We start from the raw sequence: 24,661 nt of genomic DNA on the forward strand, positions 1-24,661 counted from the left end.
GCCTACAAACAACAGCCTAACACATATATGTATGCTGTGCCAATCTTCACGGTGAGGGTAGGTGGTCTTCACCTTAACACATGAAGAAACTGAGGCTCAGATTGTTTAGGTAACTTGCCAAGGTCACTCAGCTGGGAAGTGGCAGAGCCTGGATTTGAACCCAGGTAGTCTGGCTCTGGGAGTCAGTCCCTTAACAACGACACTATGTTGCATAATGAGGTGGACCAGAATTTAGAGTGGACAGGATAGTCCTGAGCTGTACATGGTGGGTTGCGCAATGGCTAGAAGCGGAGGTGTGATGACCACAGGGCTGACTTCTCCACCCTAGCTGCTGGTAAGGGTGGGATGAGCCCTGGTGGCAAAGCCAGGAAGAGCCAGGCTATCTTCACAGGGGGTGAATTTCTACCACATTCATTGCTTGAGTTGGAGGAGCATGCTTTTTTCTTGGGAGTTCACTGTGTCAAGTATAAGAGCTTTAGCATTAGCCTCTGGTAGTTCTGAGGTGTTCTGACCAATTGTCAGTGCTCTCAGACTCAGAATTATGTGACTGTGTGTGTGAGACAAAAAGGCCCAGATGGACCAATAAAGAAAATGCTCAGGGAGACTGTGAGGTGTGACTGATGAGTATGTGGTGATGGTTGATGGAGCACATTGCCTCATAGCCCCACTTGTTTCCATGGAAATACCTCAGGAATGGTTGTGGAAGGAGGATGGAATCCAGTGGCTGCTCCAACATGGTGCCATTGATTCTGTCTCCCATGGAGCTCCTTCCTTTATCCTGGCCACATCCCCTGCCCTCCCAGGATTTATTAGGCCTCCAAATAGCACAGATGGTCTTAGCAGGAATGAATGGTCCTTGGCAAGCCTTCTGCATCCCTTCTTCCATAGGTAGCTTGTATACTTTCTTATCATTTCTTATGCCTTCTGTGGAGTCCACTGCTGGACTGGTTGGCTATGGTTCTCCTGGCACATGCCAGCCAACATCTAGAGAGAGTTTTGGTTTAAGAAAAGACAACTAGTGAACAAAAGAGCCTTTCACTGTCCAAACCAAGAAACCCATTGATTCAACTTTGACCGACTCATTGACAGCGGGAGAGCTGCCAGCCCGCTGTAATTTTCTCACTCTCACTGCCATGAGCTTTCGGACTTAAGGGATCAGAAGACCATTTTGTGAAGCCATGAGCCCATGAAGTGCTTGAAATTTAGTTCTGGGGAGGAAACTCTTGAAGAATGGATCTTGTATTGACTAAAGGACCTAATGAGGTTGCAGACAGTTCTTGCAAAAGAAAAGATCACTCATTTCCAAAATGAAAAATAAGCTACTTTTCATGAGGATCCTACAATTTTTGACAAAAGTGCACCCCTGACTTTGAGGAGTAGAATGGTACACCTGTCAGAGGTTTCAGAAAAGCAGTAAAAATGCTGTCACATGGGGAGACAACCTCATGGAAAGAATGAACTAATTTAAGATAATAGAGTTGATTGAAGGCAAAGGCATGAGGACAATACTGATTGGTCCACTTTAGGCCCTTGGCCTTTTTGCTTAAACCAACAAACTTATCTTCCTCTTCTGAGGTTACATGTAAACCAGACAGACGTCTTCCTTTTTTGGTAACCTGTTCTCCATGGAGCATCCTGTAAAGGGATTCCCATCCCCTTCCTTCCCAAGCCCATTTTCTTCCAAATGGTCTCTTGTATTTGGTTCTAGAATGGCTGGAGGATGGTTAAAATCCCAAGATCTCCTCACTCATCAGTGTTTCTCCCAGGACGGAGTGTTGTTTTGTAATAGCCATTTGCTCAAGTTATGCAAGTTGTGTTATTCACCCTGGGGGCAGCAGGAGGGAGTCTTTAGGAGTTGGGTAATTAGCACGGTTGTGAAAGCCAGACAATCAGAAGGCAGAGCTGGACTGTCAAACTGAACATCTGATGAAATTCAGAATTAATTTGGAGAAGTAGCCGTTGCTATGGTAACCAATCCCCACTCTCCCTTGAAATGGAAAATAAACAGAAAACGAGAGAAATCATTCAAGTTGATGTCTGGGAAGAAGGTGTCTCTGTGGGACAGTAGAAGAAAATGGACAGAGTTTGGATATCAGTCGATGCAGAAACAATGGTAAAACCATCTCATGAGAGCAAAAACCAAGGTATTTTAGGTGGTTCAGTTCCATGCTTGTTTTTCTAGGAACTTTCTCAGGCATGTGATTATCTCACCGATTTTTCTCTCTGATCATCTAGGTACTTAAAGTCTGTATCATACAGGTTAGTACTGATTTATTTTGTAAGCACTACTAGTTGTATCCAGCTATGTTGCAACGCCTCCAGGACAAAGACTGTGCCTTAGGTTGCATTTGTATCCCCTTTAACACAAAGCAGAGCATGCTCCAGATTGATAGAAAAGCACTTTCAGAAAAAGCAGTGATGGTGGTCACTGAAGAGACTTGAGTATTACCTGAGGAAAGTAACTGGATGATGGAGGAAGGTGGTGGGAAGAACAGAAGCTTTTGAGCCACATACATTTGGGATCAAATCCTTATTAGTTAACTGCCCAACAGAAATGCCTACTGATGAGCATTGAAAGACATGTGCAAGAATATTTACAGCTGCATTATTCATAATGACCATCACCTGGAAACAACCCAAATATCCATCCACAGTAGAATGGATACAGCCTTGATACCTTCATTCAATGGAGTACTCTACGGCAATGGAAGTGAACAGTCTTCCATTACATGGAACGACATGGATTATTCTTACAGTGTTGAGCTAATGAAGCCAGACACAAAAGAATACATATTGCAAAATTCCATTTTTAAAAAATGGGCAGATTTTTGGTATTGACTTTATATATTGACTATGATATTGATTTTATAGTTATCATATTCATGGTATTGACTTACAGTCACCATGTTCATGCTATTGGCTTACAGTTGTCATGTTCATGGTATTGGCTCATAGTCGTCATATTCATGACGACTATGAGTCACTATGTTCATGGTATTGGCATATATATATATATATATATATCCTCAGGGAGATGGTTAGTGACAGAAAGGGGACCCAGGGGAGATAGGCCTTGCTGGGTGCTGTCCATGTTGTTTCTCTGTCTGAGTGCTGGTTCCCTATTTATGAAGGAGGGGTACTGCTAATACCTATCTCACAGGATTGTTAGGATTAAATGTGACAATCCATGGCATGCAGTAATTGTTCAATAAATATTATCTATTATTACCACAAAGAAGCTTTCTGAGGAAGGAGAGCTGGCAGAAGGCTCTCGGGAAGAAGGTGGCTCTGCTATTTCACAGGCCAGGATCCTGGGTGCTGCCTTAGCCTTTGTCCCATCTACTTACTGTTCTTGGCATGTTCGGGAACATCTGACTCCCTCCCTGCAGAGCTCCTTGTGGGCAGCTATGGTCCACAAGGCGTCGGTGGCTTGTTCCTAGGCTGCCTCTCCTTTCTTGTCTCTTAATCCCTAATACCTGCCAGCTGCTGGTGGTTCTACTCCTGTTTCTGCCCTTGCTCATGCTGCTCCCTCTGCCTGGCCAGCCTTCCCCATTCTTAACCCAGTAACATCTTCTCTCAGTATCCCCAATGCCAGTCCCAGAGCGAGTACTTTATAAAAGTGTATTGTTGTACTTCAAGCCTGGATCTGCAGCAAATGGACATGGCCCTAGTGCTGTGGGCTGACTCTTGCTGAGCTAAGTTTCTATTCAGGGTTCTGATTTTCCTGGTAGGCCTGGCATGTCAAGGGCCATAGTTTTCCTTACCATTCTGGAGCCACCAGGCTTCTGGGTAAAACTGTCTGGCCAAGAGACACAGGCTTTCATTTTTCAGAAAGGAAACCCTTCCCAACTGGTGGAAAATAAGCTTTTGCTTAGTGACTAATAACATAAACACAGACAAGATTTCTGGACTTATAAATAACCAGTTGTAAAAATGCCCAAGGGAAGTGGCCCTTTTTGCCAGAAGAATGGCCGAGAGTGTTCCTATCACCTCGCTGATAGTGACCTTAACGTGGGCAAGGAGTCTTGGGCCAAGAGTGCAGAAGATGGTCATTCTTCAGGACAAATTCCCAAGGCCTTGCTCTTATACATTAGAAATCCTGGGCTATTCTGGAAAAAGAATGGTTGATCCCTAGGGCCCTTTCTGCTCGAAAATTTTATGATTCTGTGGCAGCCACTACATGTTTTATTTTTTTTTAATTTATATATATTTTTTAGATGTACCAGTGTTTCTCAAAAGTAGGCATTCTTTTTTTTTTTTTTTTTAAGATTTATTTATGTGTTTGTGAGAGAGAGTGTACATGTGAGGCAGGTGGGGAGGGGTTAGAGGGAGAGGGAGAGAGTGAGAAACCCAAGCAGACTCCATGCTGAGCACAGAGCCTGGCTTGATCCCACGACCCTGAGATCACCACCCAAGCTGAAACACATTAATTGACTGAGCCACCCAGGCGCGCCAGCCACAACATGTTTTAATGATGGCAGCAGGGAGAGAAAAGGCTTAGGGTTCTGTTTTGCAGGAGCTAGCTAAGAGGCAGGTGCCACCCCAAAGGAGCAAGACCCGTGAGCTCACTGAGTGCCCTGCATTTGACTGATGAGGAGACCTATGTTCAGGGAGTTCATATATATGTAAAATGGGGTTGTGGCTAGGAGTGTGGCACGTGCACTCAGACTACAGGCTTAGGCCTGGCTCTGCCTCAGACTCACTCTGTGGCTATGGCAGTTACTAACCTGGCTGTACTCTGATTTTCTCATGTGTACGATGAGGATTCTCATAGGACCAAAGCCCTATGACATAATTCATGCAAAATACTTATTAGCTCAGTGCTTTGCCTGCACCTAGTAGACCTTTGGTAAGTGCCACTGTTATCAGAAAGGACTAGAAGCTTCATATGTAACACCATGGAGCCTCCTTGATGAATTACTGATGTACCAAGTGTAGAACAGCTATTTGCATTTAGTTAATCTAGGGTTACAATCGGGGCCTGTGAGAGGGGTAAGCGTGGTGTCCCGGAGCCCTGCCTGGCCACTTGGACAGTTCTCTCACCTGGCTACACACAATTCCCACCTGTAACAGTAACGGGCCGATTTTATAACTTGGATACCATCTCATTCACCCGTCGTTTACCACACTGGCTCCCGCTTAGTTCCTCTGGATGTCAGTAGAGATGTTGCTATGGCCAAATCAATCTACAAAACTCAGAGTCAAAGAAGCCAGACCCCCCCACCCCTACCCAAGGGCAATCAGGTATTAATTAGTATTTTCCAAAATATGTTGCCTACACTCAATCACAGAGTGCTTTTTTCCTCCAGAATATCTTTCAAGACTAGTGCTCCATGGCACATGCATCTAGAACTGTTCCCCAGCCCCCTCTAAATACAGAAAGTCAGCTGAGGAGTGAGAGAGAAAGGCAGGAAAGCAGCGAGGATGTGCGCAGAGCAAGGGGTGCGCAGGGATGTCAGACAGGAGGACCGAGGTAGGCCTTGCTGTGGAGTGAAATATTTGGTGCAGAGGGCAGTGTTGAAATGAATCATCTTATTCCTTCTTGATATCAGGTGGGCCAGCTGGAAAGGGTGGAATCCTGTCATTGAAACAAGTCCTTTTGTCTGCAGAAAGTGGGCTATACTGTCTGATAGTCACTGATGGGACCAGTGACTTTGGCCTCCTTTGGGGACACAGCAGACTCTCAGGGGATGTTAGGCTCCTTGTTTATTCCCCTGTCAGAGTACTTTTCCTCTTTCTTCCTTCCCCACTTTTTAAAATTAGAAGGCCCACTGCCCTCTCCAGGGCCATTGCTCCATCATTTCTGGAGCACAGGCCACACATTCCGAGGCAGCTTTTCCAGTTTCCAGAGTTGATTGTTAATGAAAAGGGCACAACAGGCTGAAATCCGGCAGGAGCCAATGCTGCAGGGTACACCGAGGCCAGCAGACACAGGAGCAGCCAATTTTATCTGGCTGTTCTCCTTCCTCCTCCACCCTGCCCTCCTCCTTCCCCCTTCATTTTATCAGAGAGGTTTGGCTGGACTTGAAGGAGCCAAGAAGGAACTGGAGGGGTTTGAGGTTCTAACAGCCAGTGACAAGGTGTGGGAGGGCAGAGGACCCAGGCCTGGGGCATGTTCCAGTTCAATTCCATTCTCATTGAGTGTGTCTAGGAGTCTGGCTCAGTGCTAAGGCCCTGGAGTCCAATAATATCAATGGTGACAATAATAGCTAATATCACTGAGTACATGCTGTGAGTGTAGGCCTTGTTCTAAGCATTTAACATACCCAGTATCAATAAACACTCCCAACGGTTCTAAGAAGTACTTGCTAGTATTATTTACATTTTACAGTTGACTAAACTGAGGCACAGAAAGGACAAGCAACTCCCCCAGAGTCACACAGCAAGTAAGAGGCTGCTGCGCTGATCCAGGAATCCTACTTAGGAGTGTCTGATTCTAAAACCAAACTTTTTATATCTAAAAGTCCAGGCAGAGGAAATGGGTATGTAAACCAGCAAATAAATCCATGCAGTTTGAAAATACTGTGATAAAAGTATTGAAGAGCACAGTGAGGGGCAGAGGGAGGCAAAACAGAAACCACATTTGAGTTCGATCTTGATGGATGGGTTGGAGTTTCCTGGGCAGGTAAGGCAAGAAGAAATAAAGACAGAGGAAAGGTGGGAAACAGCTGTGTGTGTGTGTGTGTGTGTGTGTGTGTGTGTGTGCGTGTGCGTGTGCGTGTGAGAGAGAGAGAGAGAGAGAGAGAGACACTATATGGTCCAGCATTGGTGGACATCAGAGGCCTGTTGGGGAATGGTAGAAGCGGATGAGATGGAGGGACGTAGGCAGGAGTCCTTCAGGAATGGTCTTGGGTACCCTACATAGGTTTTTATACCATGTCCCTTGGGAGTGATGGATTTCAAGACAATTATTATTTATGCTGTTTTTGCTCAAAGGACATCTATGTGAAAGCCCAAAGTAGGAATCAGATAGCAGTGTAGTGGCGGCTTTGATGGAGGTGGTGCTGAGGACCTGTGCTCTGTGGCCTCCCCTAACCTGCCCCTATGGGCGTGTGCCCAGTGCTTCCTCCCAAGGACACAGTCGAGCAGAGTGTGAACATCACCGCTGGAATATCAGAGTTGGGGAGAGAGACGCATTTATAAGCATTTGGAAAACAATTTCCGTGGAGGTGTGGGGGTTGAGTGGAAGGGGCTGAGACAGGGGACCCAGCTTGGGGTGTTTGCAGTGGTCCTGGCAAGACCAGGCTGTGGCATCATGGGTCCCCATCCTCACCGGAAGCCAGAGGTGAGCTCCGTCCATTCCGTCTGGCAGCTCAGCCAAACTGTGCAAGTCTCTTAACTTCTCCAGGCCTCTGTGTCCGAATTTTCAAGCGGTAAAATTACCCATATCTCCCCGAACGGTTGTTGTAAGATTTAAATGAGTCAGTACATGTCAGGTACTCAAAACCTTACAGGAGCCTGGCGCATAGTAAGGGTTAATGTAAATCATTCACTGCAATTGCCCACAATGCACTTAGGAAGTTCTGGGTTCACTCATTTGATAATTGTGCATCCAGCCCCTCTGTCAGTGGTCTGAGTGCTGAGCCCTCACTTACATTCTAGTCGGGGAGACTGACTGACTAAATATACAGAATACACAGGGCTAGGAAGGGCACAGGATCACATGGGACCTGCTGGACCACATTTGGAATGTTGGGTTTTATTTTGGGTGAGATGGAAAGTCTAGAAGGTTTTGACCAAATACAAGTTCAGCCGCCCACTTTGGGTTCAGAGTAGCTTATGAGGTCCTAGGTCCGGGTAGGTAGTCTGTATGGAGAGGTTAATAGAAGGCAGGTTGGGCAGCCCGGGTGGCTCAGGGGTTTAGAGACCCAGGATCGAGTCCCATGTCAGGCTCCCTGCATGCAGCCTGCTTCTCCCTCTGTCTCTGCCTCTCTCTCTCTCTCTCTTTCTCTCTCTCTCTGTGTGTCTCATGAATAAATAAATAAAATCTTAAAAAAAAAATAGAAGGCAGGTGTTCTCACCTATGGTCCTGTCTATAGGGGGCTGCCCCGGTGGGCGGGGCCGGGCTGTTCTGGTGGGCGGGGCTGCTCAGGTGGGCGGGGCCTAGCAGAATGATCCAGGTGATGTGTGGGGCCCTCAGAAAAGAAAGGCACTTTTCCCCTCAGGGTGCAGAGGTGTGTCCAGTGACAATAGCGGTGATGTCATCATCCACCTGGCTGGGATACTCCCCCCCCCCCTCCTCCCCGCTGCTCCTCGTGACGTGGGATGGCCTAACTTGTGTCCTGACCCGCAGCTTTGGCCCCTGCTCAGTGACATCTCCGCTGTCCTCTCTCGCACCCTCTGTAGTCCTAAGTGAGCTCTGGATAAACAGGGTGTTTGTGTGTTGCTGTTCCCCCCACAGTGTTTGAGAACAAAGATAAGATTGTGATCATCATGGAGTACGCAAGCAAGGGGGAGCTGTACGATTACATCAGCGAGCGGAGACGCCTCAGCGAGAGGGAGACCAGACACTTCTTCCGGCAGATTGTCTCCGCTGTGCACTATTGTCACAAGGTACGGCGAGCCCTGCCAGAGCTTTGGTCACTAACGGTTTTGATGGTGCCACGTGATTCTTTTCATAGTATACAGGTGCTGTCTGTTCATGTCGTGTGCATGGAGAATTTATGAAATAGAAAATCACCATCACTTATAATTCCAGAACCCAGGCATAACCTGTGATGGACATTTTTGTTCGTTTCTTTGCCATCTTCTTCCTCCCCCTCCTAATTTATTTTTTTAAATTTGGATTTCTTATTTTGAATAATTTTAGATGTACAGCAAAGTTTCTAAGATAGTACAGAGAGTTCCCATATGCCCCTCACTCACTGTATCCTAACAGGAACAGCTTACATTGCTGTAGTATGTTTTTCGAAACTGAGACACCAACATTTGGGCACTGTTATTAACAAAACTCCAGATTTTATTTAGATTTCCCCTGTTTTCTCCACCAATGACCCTTCTCTATTTCAGGATCCACAGTACCTCAGTGCATGTATTTTTACATTTGTGTCTTGCCTTTTCACTTAGTATTTTAATCAGAACATGCTCCTGTGTTACTAAAAATTCTAAAATTTCTCTGTAAAATTCTGTGTACTAAAAATTCTCTGTAATTATTGTGATTGTTGGACACTAAGGCTGGTTCCCATTTCTGTTTAATATATATGGTGATCCACATCTTTATATATTAACCTTTTCCTCTCATTTGAATGATTGACTGAGGGAAATTCCAGAAGTGGAGTTACTGGTTGTGAACATTCCTATGCTTTTGGTATCTTTCCTTGCATAGGTTATATCCACATAGGTTACATACCTACACATATATTTTATTGCAACACACCTAATACGATGTGCTCATAATAGAGCCTGATAGGCTGCCCTTTGTCTCTGGAAAAGGAAATGAAGTACACTGGTAATTCCAAGACGTATTTCAGCCATCACTGTCATTAATCATGTTAGTCATGATTCCCATTGTACTCGTACTTTCCCTCAGAATGGTCACACCTGGAAGTGTCTTTCACTTTGAGTGACTTGAATCCCACATAGCATCCAAAATAGAGTCAGTTTCTTCATTCAATGGTTGCAGCCTGGAGTCTCCTGGTTTGTTAAGTATTCTGGTTAATTGAGAGTGCTCCGTAAGTTACTGGAAGATATTCAAATCTAAAATCCTTAATCCATGAGAACACTATTGGACTTACCTTTGCGGGCTCAAAAGGCACTGATGACTTAGGTCAATGCAGTATTTTGTACCTTATCATCAGGCATCAGCGTAAAGTACTACAGATCATATTTTCATTATTTGAGGTGTGTGAATACGTGAGATTTTGTATGAAAGAGGCTTTAGCAGATTCATTCCATCTTACTCTGAAAACTAGGAATGTAATAACATAAACCAAAAACTACCCCCAATCTTTAAAACTAGAAGGAATTGGGGATCTTAGATTCTGTATCTTTCTTCTGGGAGCCTTGGTTTATGTCTTTCTGAATTCAAAACACATCCTTGAAGGTTTGCGTTAGAAAAAGAGTAGCAGGGGATTCCTGGATGGCTCAGTGGTTTAGCACCTGCCTTCGGCCCAGGGTGTGATCCTGCAGTCCTGGGATCAAGTCCCACATCGAGGTCCCTGTATGGAGCCTGCTTCTCCCTCTGCCTCTCTCTCTCTCTCATATGAATAAATAAATTAAAAAAAAAAAAGAAAAAGAGTAGCAGAAATAGAGCTTTCATTTCTTCAGCCGGTGCTTTTGGAGATAGTAGGAATTGTCACATGGAAAGGAAAACAAACAATAAAGCACCAACTATAAACATGCAGATTCTGAACTAAAAATCTTGATTGAAAGACAGGGATGTTCTAACCAGTTGGTTTGCTTAAAAGAGCAGCTTCTGTTGCAAATGTTCTTTATGTGGAATGATAAGAAAACTTACTCCCTGCTGTTTGCGCAGCTCAGTGTGGTTGGTTCTTTGGCTTCTACCCCTGTCCATGTCCAACCCCCACCTCCCCCGCTGCAAAGATCACTGGGTTTTATAAAGAATGGTGCACACCAGTTGTTCCTGTGGTATAGACCCCGCAGCCTGTTGATTCATGACTCCTTTTCAGCCTCAGCAGCAGGCTGCTGGCCTGTCAGTGCAGGTCAGCAACCAGATTTGCTGGAGTTTGCTTGAATGGACAGGTCACAGGGGTCGGCAGCCACCGGCTGGGGTCAGCCCAGTGGCTAGGTCTCATTGGCCCCTCCCACCTTCCTCCTTCACCCCCCCCCCCCCAGGAGTCCAGCTGAGCAGAGAAGGACTTGTAGAACCTTCCCTTCCAGCCAGCCGCTCCGGAAATGCCCATGGGGCTTCTTGTTACCTTCTGGACAGATCTGGATTAACTTCATGGGTCTGAATAATAGATTGAGTGAGCCTTGCAGGGGACAGTCAGGCAGACAGACAAGCGAGGCCTATGAGCCCCACATTCTGAATCTCCAGCAGAGAAATCTGCTTCTTCCCTGGGAAGCACAGCTCACAGACAGACATTGTTTGCCGCCGCCTGCGACTCTAGTGCGTTCACACAGTGGAATTACATTCTGACAAAGAATCCCCCTGCTGTTTTACAGGCTCTGGGGGAGAATGGATTCCAGTCATTTTTCCCTTAACCACACAGCAAGTGACTAATGCTCCCCTGTCGCTGGTCGCTGGCTGGCAGGGAGCTTCATGACAGTGACAGAAGCCCTGAAGGATGGAGGCAGAGACCACCGGGCTGGCACATTTCTTTAATCTGTCAGATACTTCCCTTTGCTCACCCTCCCGCTCCTTCTGTCTTCTCATTTCAGAATGGTGTGGTCCACCGGGATCTGAAGCTGGAAAACATCCTGCTGGATGACAACTGCAATATTAAGGTAAAGCTCTGACCTGGTTGATGGATGCGCAGGGCCTGGGGGACTGTAGCTGGGGGGTGGGGGGGAGGGAGGAGTGCTGCAGGAGCCTCGGGCTGCCAGTCGGGTGGCCACATCCTGCTCTGGCAGGCAGTGCAGGGAGTCACCCCAGTTTAGGTCCAACACATAAGTTTTACCAGTGTTGATCGACCTCCAGTTACATGCTGGACATCGATCTTCACGCTGGCATAAAAAGGTAATTAAAATACTGTCCTCAGGAAGCCTGGAGTCTACAATCATCACCAGAAAAATACTTAACAACAATAACATACTGCCTATATAGTTGATGTCACGTCTGCCTGGTATCACTTACATTGACTCCTCACTACCCTGTGAGGTGGGCACTGTTATTTGCATCATTCTGCAGATAGGGAAAGCCAGGCACAGAGAAGTTAAGTAACCAACCCGAGGTAACACAATGGTAAGTAGTGGACTTGGGGTTTGAGCCCATGTGTGTCTGAGTTGCCAGTAGGGTCCCAGGTTGGGTAAGAGTTGGAGCCTTCTCCCTGCCATTCTTCTGTCACTGCCATGCCATGCCTCGTACTTCTCCCTCCCAGCCCTCCTGTCCCCCAAACCAGTCGTGGAACTGGGAGGCTGACTCTGGTGGCCTGAGCTGCTGGGAAGGAGCATGCCATCCAGTGACAGGCTTTACTTCCATACAGTGTTTTTGCTGGCTGCCACTGGAGTTGAAGCAAGCTCTCCTGGCCCTGGGGGTTCAAGTGCCTCCTGCGGAGTGCTCTGAATGTCCTTTTGATCACGTCTGCAAAATAAGCAAATACGGTTTCAAAATAAACGGAGCTCGCCGCATGGGTTTCATTATGAAATGGCCTCAGTCCTCCCGACACCGGGGGATCCCTCTAATTGGCCGCTGGTGACGTGAGCACTTCATCCTTGGTCCCCAGACAAAGCATGGGAATGACCTCTCACTATCCCCTTTTCTGGTTGCTGTGGTCCTCGGCGGTGGGGGTGCAGCATAGGGACTGCCTCCTTGCTTGGCGTTCCCATTCTGTTTGCAGATCATGGCACAACCGTGAATTACCAGTGTCCTTTGAGAGGATCCTTGAAGTCATGTCAGGATGACCTCACGTTTTTGCCAGTAGTTGACCGTGGCAGTTTATTTCTGTGTTAGGCCGTAGAATGAGGAGGAAACAATTGGTCAAAGTGGTTCTTTCCAGAATCAGGAAGGAGGATCTCAAAGTTTCTCCCTTTCTGGATTATTCTAGCGGAAGCACTGGCTGTGCAGTGCAGAAAATCCCCTCCTGTGTAGCTTTCCAGCTGCTTGCCTTTGGGAAAGCATCTTCATCTTGTTTCTGTGACTATAAATCAGGGGTAACAGTGATGCTCACAGGCTTGTTTTCAGGACTAAGATACCTTGTGTTTAGCTTCATACACTGCTGAGCACTGTGCAATGAATCAAGAGCGGTGGCTTTGGAGCTGGGTAGCCTGCAGTTTGAATTTGAATGACGACCCTGTCCCTGACTAATGGCAGCATTTTGGAAAAATTACTCCCCTGACCTTCAGTTTTCCTGCCTGTCCAGTAGAGATGCTGGTTCTGCCTCTGGGGGTTGTTGTCTCTTTGTTCATTCTTTTCAGTGAGCATTTCCTGAGCAGTTACTGTGTGCCATGCCCCGTGCCTGGGGAGTCAAGGCAAACATGAGGATTTTAGACAATACCGGGAGCACTTAGCACTCAACTCAGCATCCAAGGCGCCTGCGCACATAGTTGGTCATCGGAGAGGACACTGAATTAGGGAGTCAGCTGCTGTGCAGGTGCCTGGGCCCTAGAGAGTGGTGGCCAGGCCCTGGCTAGAGAACTGGGTTCTGGTGTGAGGGGCACATTTCTAAGGGTTTGTGTCATCCACCCTGGTAACTTTCTCTGCAGATTCTTCCTGCCACCTGCCCCCGGAGCTCTCAGAATGAAATGTAGTCTTTACAAGGCCTGGAATGTGAGCCTCTGGCCTGGGGATTGGGTTCTGTGGGACAGTGTGACCCCTTGGTCCCCTGATGTAGTCCCAGAAGTGATAAGGCACATAGCTTCCTATGGAGTCATAGAATTTCCCAATGGAGGAGAAGAATAGTTAGAATTCTGAAAGCAATTGTGCTGGGAACAATGGGGCAGGAGCCTGGGGGAATGGCTCGTTTGCATGAGCAATGGAACAGTGGTGTTGGGCTTGTAGCTCCCAGGACTCACACTTTGATCTGCACTCCCACCCACTGTATAGGTAAATAGCAGACACGCAGAACATTATAAAGATTGAAATTTCCATCACACTTTTTTCTCTCCTTGTCTTCTCCTTAAGAATCTCTGCTCCTGGCATTTCCTGGGGTGAAAAGCAGGCTCACAAGCCCACACACACCCGAACAGAAACCAAACCTTTCCCTTCCCCGACACATTCTTCCTTCTGCTTGTTCAGGAGATGCTGCTAGGATCTAAGAATCCTAGAGCGTGAAAAACATTGAGGGTCATCTTCGAACGCCCTTGTTTGAATGATGAAGGCCCAATAGGTCTAGGTGACATGCCCAAGATCACACGCGGTAAATCAGTGTGGGCTTCCTATGTCTCCATTTCCTTGGAGTGTGGCCCAGCGCTCGCCACACAGTAGGTACCCTTAAATTGTTTGGGTTTGGGGTGAAGGGATGACAGCCAGGATGGGAACTCCCATGACTGACTTCTGGACAAATTCTTTTTCATCATCTCACACGCACTTCCAACAGTTTTTAAAAATGCGTTTCAGCTGATGTTGATTTATCTTTCGACTGTATCTGCCGCGCTCTTCCTGACTCAGCATTTTGCTGGAAACATATTTAGAAAGGGCACTGGTGGCAAAGGCAGCAGACACATGGCCACATGCTGGGCTCCATATTCAGAAAAGCGCATGGCATTAGCATCTGACCCTGGGAGAGAAAGCCGAGGGATTATGAGCAGCCAGGTCCCTCTTGGAGCCCCCTCTGGTGCCTCTCTAGGTACGTGTGATTCCATCTTCCGTATCCCAAGGGTGGGGGGCTTTTACCCAGGAAGGCTATAAAAATGCTACTGGTTTAAACTTGTCACATGTCACTGTGTGAGCCATGGAGCTCGTTCCTCCCCTCTTTGCCTGATGTTGATTTGCAAAGAGCACATCTGGCATTGGAAATTATTTATCTGGGCAGTGCAAGAGGGCGTGGCTTCTAAAAATATTCACATAGTCTGCTGGCAGAAAAAATGAGAGCAATGTGCTTCTTTGGGTTGCATTCCGTACTTCGGAGAAGCCTGCTAAAGCCTCTGTGGAGTAAGCCTATGTCTACTAAAATAGACACCCAGCATAGCATTAATTTGCAATTAATAAAAATGGGCCAGATTCACATCCCACTCTCTGGGAGAATGGAATGCCGGCAATTCCCATAGAAGGGTCCTGCAAAAATGTCTAACAATAAGAAGAGGTCCAAACACTAGGGTCAGCTCGCCTCCTCAAAGAGGGCTGGGAATTTGGTGAGCTCCCAGGGCTCAGAGTAGAGGGGCATAGGGGAAATGGCCTGTCACCCCTGATGACAATGGAAATGCTGCTGCTGTGGACAAGAAAAGAAGCTTTGAATGCCCAGGGCTAAGATGAGCTAGAAATCTCTGAGGCTTAACAAGGCCAAATGGGGTGGCTTGGGGATATGGCCTCTGGGCTTTGATTATATGCATGTGAGAACTCTGCATTCGTGCATTAGTTAATCCATTGGTTTGTTTGTTCATCCATATATGGTTGTGTGTGTGTATACGTGAGTATCCTCTGCACGCCTGCACTCACTCGTCTATTTCTGCACCTATGCAGCCTGGTCTCCTGAGGGCAGTACCTACTGGGCTACGGCGTTTACTAAGTTCCCACTGTGCATCTGGCCCTGTGCTGGATGCTGGGACTTAACAGTGAACCAGACTGCCAGGTGCTTGTCCTCTGGAACTCGGAATCTCACGGTTGTGGTGCTGGCAGTAACAAGGAACCAGGAGAGGGATACAGAGGTGAATGCAGAAGACAAGGTGCCTGCCCTGGTGGACTTTGAATTCCAGTTGGGGACACAAGCAGCAAACAAATAAATGCAGAACATAATTGTCTGGTGGTGAAGACAATCCATGCAGAGTGGGGATGGAGGGAGGCTGCAGGTGCCGTTTTAGCCAGGGTGGTCAGAGAAAGACAACTTGTGTAGGACTCAGTCCTCAAACCCATGGAGCTCTCTCTGGCCTTGTGGCTTTTGCACACATGGTTCCCTGTGCTTGGTGCACTGTTCCCACTGCTCTTCGCCTGGCCCTCCTTTCAGTCTCAGCTTGACCGCTTCTTCTTCCAGGAAGCCTTCACTGATCCTCCTTTCTTGGCGGGGCCAGTGGCCCTACTAATGTGACTCATAGTGCCCTGTGTTATGTGTTCTGGAAGCGGTAGGTCTGTTAGCTACAAATGGACCAACAATGCCTTTGCTGAGGCAGTGGTGATTGAACTAGGTTTTGAAGGATGGGTGGGAGTTTGATAGAAAGAAATGTGCTGACAGCCTTCTACAGGGAAGGAGCAGCAAGCACGGGAATAGGACACAGAGGCAAAAAGGAAGTAACCCTCACTGAGCCTCTGCAGACAGCCTGAGCCCCATGCGGACCTTCTCCATGCCTTCTACCATTTGGCTCTCAGAATTTCCCCACTGCGGTGGGTCTGATTATCCCCATTTTATGGATGGGGAGGTTCCCGCAGCTAATATTAGCAACAGGCCTGGCTGCAAACCTAAAGCCATTCGACTAAGAAGGCCAGGTGTCTTATCAATTCTACCCTCTACCCCTACCATCCACATTTGCCCCAAACCTAAGAGAACATCACACGAGGACACTTTTTTGGTTCTCGCTTCAGTCTAAGCTGTAGGCAGCTTGTAGACAGCTCTTCCTGGAAGGGACTCTCCAAGTGCTGATGGTGGCTGATGGCCAGGTGGCTTGGGCCACAGTGGCCAGAGCACCCACATAGGGATGCCTGTGTCGAATGTGTGGTGAGTTGTGACGGGTTGCTCGTTAGCGTCTCCTGAGAAGCTGCTTCTTGGAGGTGCCCTCAGTTAAGAGCTTCCCCAGATTCTCGGGACGGTCATTTCCCAGCTGGTGCTAAAGCTGCTGGTCTGTCACCACCTAAGTTCAGTGCTGGTAAGAGATAGGGCTAGGATTTGAACCCAATCTCTCAAACCGGCATCCTTTACTTGTCCCGTTGTGCGGGGCAGCCTCTCACTCTGGGCATGCCTGTTCCAGAAGTGGGAGATGATAATTTCCCTGGTCTTTGGTGGGCATTGGCTCTTAGCTGACAATTGTTCAGCAGACCAATTGCTGGCTATGCCATGACTGCTGTACTCTAGAGTTCCCAGGACTTAAGACTGTTCCAAGGGCTTTTTGTGCCTGTTCTTTGGTCCCCACACAGCTTCCTGAAGTGGGTTCTGTTATTATTTCCACTTGGCAGATGGGGAGACTGAGTCACTTACAGAGCCTGTCCATCACCCAGGAGGGCTGGGTCCAAGGCTAGCCCCCGGTCTTCCAATCTGTTCAGTCCACGGCACTTCCTCTCAGACACTGCCCTATGGAAATTCTATCAACTATAAGAGCGGAAATGGCCACTGGTTATAAAACTTCTCAAAACCTCAGTTTCAGCCCATCGCTTATATTATCGACCATCAGCCCATCGCTTATATTATCGACCTCATCAGTATTTTCAGCGTTTACCCACCAGTAAGCAAGTACTTCCTTTTTCATCGGCAAGCTCACAGTGATTATCCACAGAGATCTGAGGTTAACCCCCCCACCCACCCCCTCCCCGCCCCTTGCAGGTACCTCGTGTAAGTGCACCTGTGGAGTATTTACCCTCTCGCACCTGCCTGGCTTCACTCAGCTCAGCGTCTTCATGGTGCATGGAGGTTGCAGTGAAGGCTGTTTATAAATGTAGATAATCACTTCCTACCTCATCTTTCTAACTCTGAATTTTATCCAGCGGGGCACACCTCTAGAACAGCTTGGTGATGACAAAAAACTCCCCAAAATTAAGGACCTGAATGTTGGCTTCTCCCATTCCTTTCCAGAGCCCAAGCTATGTGGGATACCAGCCCAGCATGGGGACATGATTTTGAGCCTGTACGGGGCAGGTAGACAACCCCATCACCAGCAAAAATGCAGAGTAGTTGTCTTTCTGAAGAGGTTACCCATGTGTCAGCAAAGTACAATTTTAATTGTTATTTTTGTTTTGTTATCACTGTTTCTCAAAATTTCAGCTTTTTCAATTTTTTTCTCTTTCACTGTTTTCTTGGCTTTTGCCTTTGGCCTCATATCTTTTACTTAATATTTTTATGTAGTTCAGTTTCCTTCTGTAAAGTCTATTTATTTGAGAAAGAAGCCTGAAGTAATTACCTGAAATGGAAAATCAGTGTTGATTAAAGTATCGTGAAAGTTGATAAAGCTACTATACGGATTTAAGGGTGCGAAGCAAATATATCTTGAGGCCCAACTCTGTGCCAATGACGGTTGTAAGCATTTGACATACTTCTCATCATTTAATTTTTGCAACAACACTGTGGAGGTCAGTGCTGTTCTTACTTCCACTTTACAGATAAGAAACTGAGGTTTTGAGAAGTTTTATAACCAGTGGCCATTTCCGCTCTTATAGTTGATAGAATTTCCATAGGGCCTGAAATCTAAGAGCTGCAGCTCCAGTGTAGGTGGTTCAAGGTTTGAGAACTGTGATGCGTGTGTGCATGTGTGCGAGTGTGTGTGTGTGTGTTGATTAATATTTCTTTTCCGTTGAAGTGCCAAGAACACGAACTAATCTACATTTCTATTAATCTTCTGTCAGCCGCAATGACAGTTTTACTGGGAGAGGCTGATAAACATCAGTCTGTGGGGATGGGAGTGGGCCTTAACATAAACACACTTCTCAGGCCGGCTGCACGGAGAGTGAGGGCGCCCAGACGGGGAGCACTCCGCTGTGTGAGCGTGTGTGCATGCAGGGATCTGCATGCTGTGGTGGTTGATCCGCATGCGCCCATGAGTGTGTGTGTGTGTGTGTGTGTGTGTGTGTGTGTATTTGGAAGCCGCAGACATCGAGGGGTGGGAAGGGGATTATTTTCCTCGGGACGCACACTGTGCAGTGTCTGGGCGTCACCTTGGCTGCGGTTGCCGAGGATGAAGCCCTGGGACTTCAGGACATGCTCTGGGGCTGTGGCCGTTCCCTTCCTTTTCTGATGGACAGGGCACACTTCATAAGCTTCCAACCAACTTCCTGCAAGCGAATGAGAGGCCTTGATAAGAAAGTGGAATTCAGGGCAATTAAATGCAATCTGAGCCCAGAGAATGCGTTTTCTGAGGGCGGTTATACACCAGCTGCTTTCAATGGCATTCCATTCATTCATTCAGGGGCGACTTTTTAGAAAATAGGCTTATTCTGGGGCTGCATTCAAAACAGAGCCTCAGCGCCATTGGGGCTGGGCTGCACTCTGGGCATGTGAATCGCTCAGCCGCAAATGGAAATCAGCTTGGGGAATGGCAGAAGCCTGGTGGCTCCTCGGAAGGCTGGAGGGAAGCTTGCAGGTCACCCGGGGCAGTGCTGTGTGCCCGGTGCACGGGAGCTTTGCAGGCCCGGCCTTACATGGTCGCCTCCGAGTCAGCTCTCCTGAGATGCGCTACCACATCTCCCTAAACCTCGCTTTCCTGATCGGCTTAAAACATTGTGGCAAAATAGCCGTAACATGAAATTTGCCATCCTAACCATTTTTAGCTGTACAGTTAAGTGGCTTGAGGTACACTCGCTTTGTTGTGTAAATGGGCTTTAGGTGGGGTTAGATTAGAGAGGGTGAAGTGCTCAGAGCAGTGCCTAATACTTGGAGGTGGTTCAGTAAAGACGTGGTGACTAAGTTTCTTCTTCTTCTGTATTTTCTTTCTTTCTTTCTTTCTTTCTTTCTTTCTTTCTTTCTTTCTTTCTTTCTTTCTTTCTTCTTTCTTTCTTTTTCTTCTTTCTTTCTTTCTTTCTTTCTTTCTTTCTTTCTTTCTCTCTCCTTCCTTCCTTCCTTCCTTCCTTCCTTCCTTCCTTCCTTCCTTCATGAGAGACACAGAGAGAGAGAGGCAGAGACACAGGCAGAGGGAGAAGCAGGTTCCATGCAGGGAGCCCAACGTGGGACTAGATCCCAGGTCTCTAGGATCACACCCTGGGGTGAAGGCGGCACTAAACTGCTGAGCCACCAGGGCTGCCCTTCTTCTGCATTTTCTATTAACCATCTTGTGCTTTCAAAGTATTTGCCTATTTACGTGAAAAGTATTGGGGGGGCAGGTGCTAAGCAGTGGATGACACAAAGATGAGGGAAAATGTGGCACATGCCACTTGCCCCATGGGACTCAGAGTCTAATGGGCAAGGAGAATTTATTATTTATGTATACATGTATGTGTATACATGTGTACATATGTTTATATATTCTATATATGTGTATATGGACATATATAACATATATATGTGATGTGTATATATGTGATTATATATATTTATGCACACACATACACAGGGAAGAGTGCTGCCATGAAGGACAAGGAGTAAAATGCTTCAAGAAACCAGGAGACAGAGGAGTGATTCCAAGGGATATGCAGCATAAGAGAAGCAGAGTTAGGTAGAACATTTGTGTGGAATTTGAAGACTTAAAGGTTTACATTCATGGTCTCATCTTGATTGATTGATTGATTGATTGATTGATTGATTCTCCCAACCTCCCTCACAATAATCCTGCGATCCAGAACAGGAAAAGATCCTGGGTTTCCATTTTTTGGTGGCTATGCTGAGGCTCAGAGTAGCTAAGGGGCCTGTTCCCTGTCACATAGATGGCTAGTAGCAGAGTTTGGGCTGGTATATGGTGACTCAGAATCCAGGACTCTGAGTCCACTTCCTCTAGGGTCATGCATTGGCAAACTAGAGTTCTGGTTAGAGTGGGGGTGGATGAAAAGATAGGTGGTATCATTGGCACTGCTCAGGGTTTTTCAAAGTCCCTGTGGGTGCTGTGTGGTTTTAGGTGGGCTACAGATGGTACTACTTGTGCACTGTTGTATGCATCAGGAATGCCAAGCCTGTGATTGTGTGGATATTTCTCAGGGCAGGTCCAAACTGAAGTGAAAGTCAAGTCCATGCAAGGAGCAGTTTTGAGTAAGCAAGAGAGCGTGTACTGCACAGATATGGCTGACCTTGTGCATGCCCAGGACTGCAGATAGGAGTCACTGGCCCTGTCCTGTGGACTAGTTCTTTTATAAAGACTGAAGACTGGAGGAAAAATGGTGACCCAGCCAGCACATACACCCCGGTGCCCGGGTGCTCACATGATCTACTGTGGGCACACTCTAGAACGCTAATGGGCCTCTCTGAGTCTTGCTTCTCTTTTGTAGATTGCTGACTTTGGGCTTTCCAACCTGTACCAGAAGGACAAGTTCTTGCAAACATTTTGTGGGAGCCCACTCTACGCTTCTCCTGAGATTGTCAATGGGAGACCTTACCGGGGGCCAGAGGTGAGTATATTGCTGTTATGTATGGGGGTGGGGTGCAGGAGGAAAGGAAGGAAGGAGGGCAAGAAGTGGATCTAAGAAATACTTCAAACAAACAAAAAAGCAAGCAAGCAAAGAAAGCTTTTCATTATATGATTGTAAAAGCCACAATATAGACACCTGGAAGAAAATTTGAAAAACCCAGAAATAAAGTAGCCTGTAATCTCCCCTCAAGAGATAACCATGTAATATTTTTGTGACTTTTCTTTTAGACCTTTTTCCAGTGTTGATCTCTGCATTTTAAAAAAAATTGCAATCATTATACATACGTGTATACGTATGTGTATGTGGCCTTTTATTGGCTTAAAATTATATTGTGACATTTTTGGAATTTGTTATTACCTAAAACATGGTTTCTGATGATGACATAATATTTTATTGTATGAATACCATAATTTAATCATGTCCCTAGAATTAGACAGATTGTTTTCAGTTTTTCTCTGTTGGAACAAACCAAAAAACAAACCCCAAACCCCTAACTATGCAATAAATATTTTTTTGCATACATTTTTGATAGTATATACCTTTGATTAAAGGAATACAGAGTGTTTTTTTTTTTAAGACTTATACATCTATTTGAGAGAGAGAGAGAGAGAGAGAGAGTGAGCATGAGCAGGAGGGGCAGAGGGAGAGGGAGAGAGAGAATCCCAAGCAGACTTCAAGCCGAATGCAGAGCCCAACACGGGCTTGTCATGACCCCATGACATCATGACTGAGCAGAAACCAAGAGGCAGACACTCAAACCAGGCTCTTCTAAGGAAATACAGTTTTCATTACACCTTCTAGTGCACAAGAAATACATTTCTTTATATGCCTAAATCTCTCAGGGCCACTGTAAGAGATGTGTATGTGAAAATGTTATTTTGAAAATGGGTGAGTTGTGAGTGATTATTCTCTTTAAAAGGATGGTTCTCTTTACAGAGAAATTCATCCATTCCTTATCCTTTAAATAGCAGCCGCTCAGTGAGTTGAAATGTTTCCCTCCAAATATTTATCTGTCTAAGAGTGTTTGAAGGCAGGGCTGGAGGGTGAAGAGAAGGGTGCCAAGTGCCTCTACCAATTGCAGTGAAGAGAAAGTCTTTCTAAAATAAGAATGTAAGGGAGGAGCATTGGATTCAATTTACAAGACTCTAGAAACGTGACATTGTACATTTATCGTAGGTAATGAATGTTTCTTTGATCTTTGATGATCTCCCTGAGGTTCTAAGCTGGTGGCTTGTGATCTGGCCAGCAGGCCTGCTTTATCTGGCCGCATTAGTCTTTCTAAAGGCAAATGAACTAAACGTTTAATAATTAGGAGATACCATACAACAGTCTGGTTTCTGACTTCTCAAAAGGATCTGGCAGTGCTGGGCCTGGCCTACGTTGCTGTGTGGCAGCAGTTAGCCAAGGCGAGGCTGCCTGTTTGAGGTGGGTCCACGCATCCTACAGTTTGTCTCTGTCTCCAGCACTCCTGGGTGTATCCCACATTCTCTCCTGCTTTGTTCATGGCTGTTGCACGGCTGGCTCTTGTTAGCATTTGGGTTTGCAGCCCCGGATCTATTTGAATAAGGTGCAAGAAGGAACTGATGCCTGGAATCGCAGAGTGAAGAGCCCCGTGTCCCAGTCTTGCACCCATCATGGAGGCAAGGAGGGGGTCTGGAGAAATCATTTAGCTTTTTTATGCCTCAGTATTCCCATCTGTCAAATGGGGTTGAAAATAATTTAGGCCCTACCTGTTTCACAACATCATACTGAGGATCCAAGAAGATAATCTTTTTAAGAAAGTTCTTCTATAGATTGAGATTCTTGGTTTCTGAAATGGGAAGGTCAGGCACTGAAGCAGCGCACAGCTGCACCACATATTAGTTGTCAGGCTGTGCTGGGATCCTGTCTACCAGGTGCTAAATTCAGTTCCTGGCGTCGTTGGGGGTGGCTGCCCACAGGCTGTGATGCTAATGGACCAGAAGGCCTCCCGGAACCTGCTTCTGAGCTCCTGTGTGTCCTGTCTCTCTGCTCCAGGTGGACAGCTGGGCCCTGGGTGTGTTGCTTTACACTCTCGTTTATGGAACAATGCCCTTCGATGGTTTTGATCACAAAAACCTCATTCGGCAGATCAGCAGTGGAGAGTACCGGGAGCCCACGCAGCCGTCAGGTGCGTGCCCTTAGAGGGTCAGAGGTTGAGTGGGAGTGGTTGGTTTACCTGCTGTAGCTCACAGGTTCGTTCTGCTTCCTTTTAAGGTCTGTAAGGAGTCTCCTGCTTTTCCTCTTCTTTTTCTCTCCAGATTTTTGCCTACTGGCAAAGCTAGCTTGCTAGGGTGCTTTGCCAAAACCTTCCCGAATAGAATTTCAAAGACAAATGTTCTCTACAACAGGCAGGCTAGGAGTCCTGTTTGCTTGCCATGTGAACCCGGGCAAGTCCCTTACCATTTGGATTCAGTTTCTCCACTGGAAGAGATACCACATGAAATCCTTCCTAGTCCATGTGGTCGTATAAACCACCTTCACTAGACTCAGTGCCATGAGAGTGGCAACTGCTCTTTTTCACTACTAAGCTCCCAGCCAGGGGCATGGCACGTGGGCACTGTTGCATTGTTTATTGCTATAACAACTCTATCGCCCACCGCCCTGAATAAATCTTGTGGTTTAAACAGCTAGGTACCACATTTCTCCATTCCCTGGGTTGGCTAGAGCTCCTCTGGCCTTACTTGTGTTTCTCCTACGGTTGCATTCAGATGGCATCTGGGCTGGGTCTGGCTGTGGGACAGCTGTTCCGTGCTCCTCCATGTGGGCTCCTTCTCCATGAGGTGCCTCTCTAGGCCTCTCTCTCCAGGAGGAGTCCTGGACATCTTCTATGGCAGCTCAGGGCTCTATGGTGGAGGAAGAAGAGGCTTCCAAGCCTTCTTAATGTACGTGCTGGGCAGCCAGATAATGCCATTCCTGCCATGTTCTATGGGTCAAAGCAACCAAGATCATAAGCTCCATCTCTTGATAGGAAACTGGATGGAGAGCATGTATGTCCAGGTGGCCCTCTTTGGAAAACAGTTAACACAGATGTTTGTATATAGACATGCTACACATGCGGATGCACACACAGGTGATTCTCATCCTTTGTGGTGGTTATGTCCTGCAAAGTTGTTATGCACACTGAGTTAGTGAATACGAAGCAGCACTGCTCCCAGGGCAAATACAGGGCTCTGTCTCTGGTCACAATATTTGTGTCAGCTGATCAATATATGACCTCATTTCATGTATATTTCTGTTGAAAGACACCTCATTTAAAATGTCTTGTTGACTCATTCACATCAAACTCACAGCCCACAGCGCTATGACTCCTACCTGAACGAAGCCTATCTAACACAGGCATTTTCTCTGAAAGGCACATCACAGCCTTCTTTAACTCAGGAACCAGAGATAGCACTTTAGGACTATGCTGGGGGGCCATTTTACACAGCAAAATCACCAACAGAAAGGACAGAAATGTGGAAAACATGGACCAGACAGGCTGTGAAAAGTACATTTGTTTACAGTAGGAGAGTGGAACCAAGAAGACAGGGCCCTATCACTTCCTTTCACCTCAGCTGGGAACATGCATACATGCTGCGGGTAACTCCAATTATTTGCCACTTTGTGAATGTAAGCAAATGATAGGGAGAGTGGCCGGGTATTGGTTTTGGGGCTACGAATACATTTTAGTGAGCA

At 46.7% G+C, this 24,661-nt stretch overlaps 1 protein-coding gene across 2 annotated transcripts in view; it reads left to right on the forward strand.

The window, feature by feature from the left end:
• Positions 1-24,661, forward strand: part of NUAK1 (NUAK family kinase 1) — a 72,567-nt gene that overhangs the window by 43,118 nt on the left and 4,788 nt on the right. For both annotated transcript variants that reach the window (XM_072742364.1, XM_072742366.1), the window contains 4 exons: positions 8,402-8,553; positions 11,341-11,406; positions 20,825-20,944; positions 22,982-23,114. In XM_072742364.1, the coding sequence (XP_072598465.1) occupies positions 8,402-8,553; positions 11,341-11,406; positions 20,825-20,944; positions 22,982-23,114 (471 nt within the window). The remainder of the gene's footprint in view (positions 1-8,401; positions 8,554-11,340; positions 11,407-20,824; positions 20,945-22,981; positions 23,115-24,661) is intronic.

The sequence above is a fragment of the Vulpes vulpes genome, chromosome 16 (assembly GCF_048418805.1).
Source record: "Vulpes vulpes isolate BD-2025 chromosome 16, VulVul3, whole genome shotgun sequence".
NCBI lineage: Eukaryota > Metazoa > Chordata > Mammalia > Carnivora > Canidae > Vulpes > Vulpes vulpes.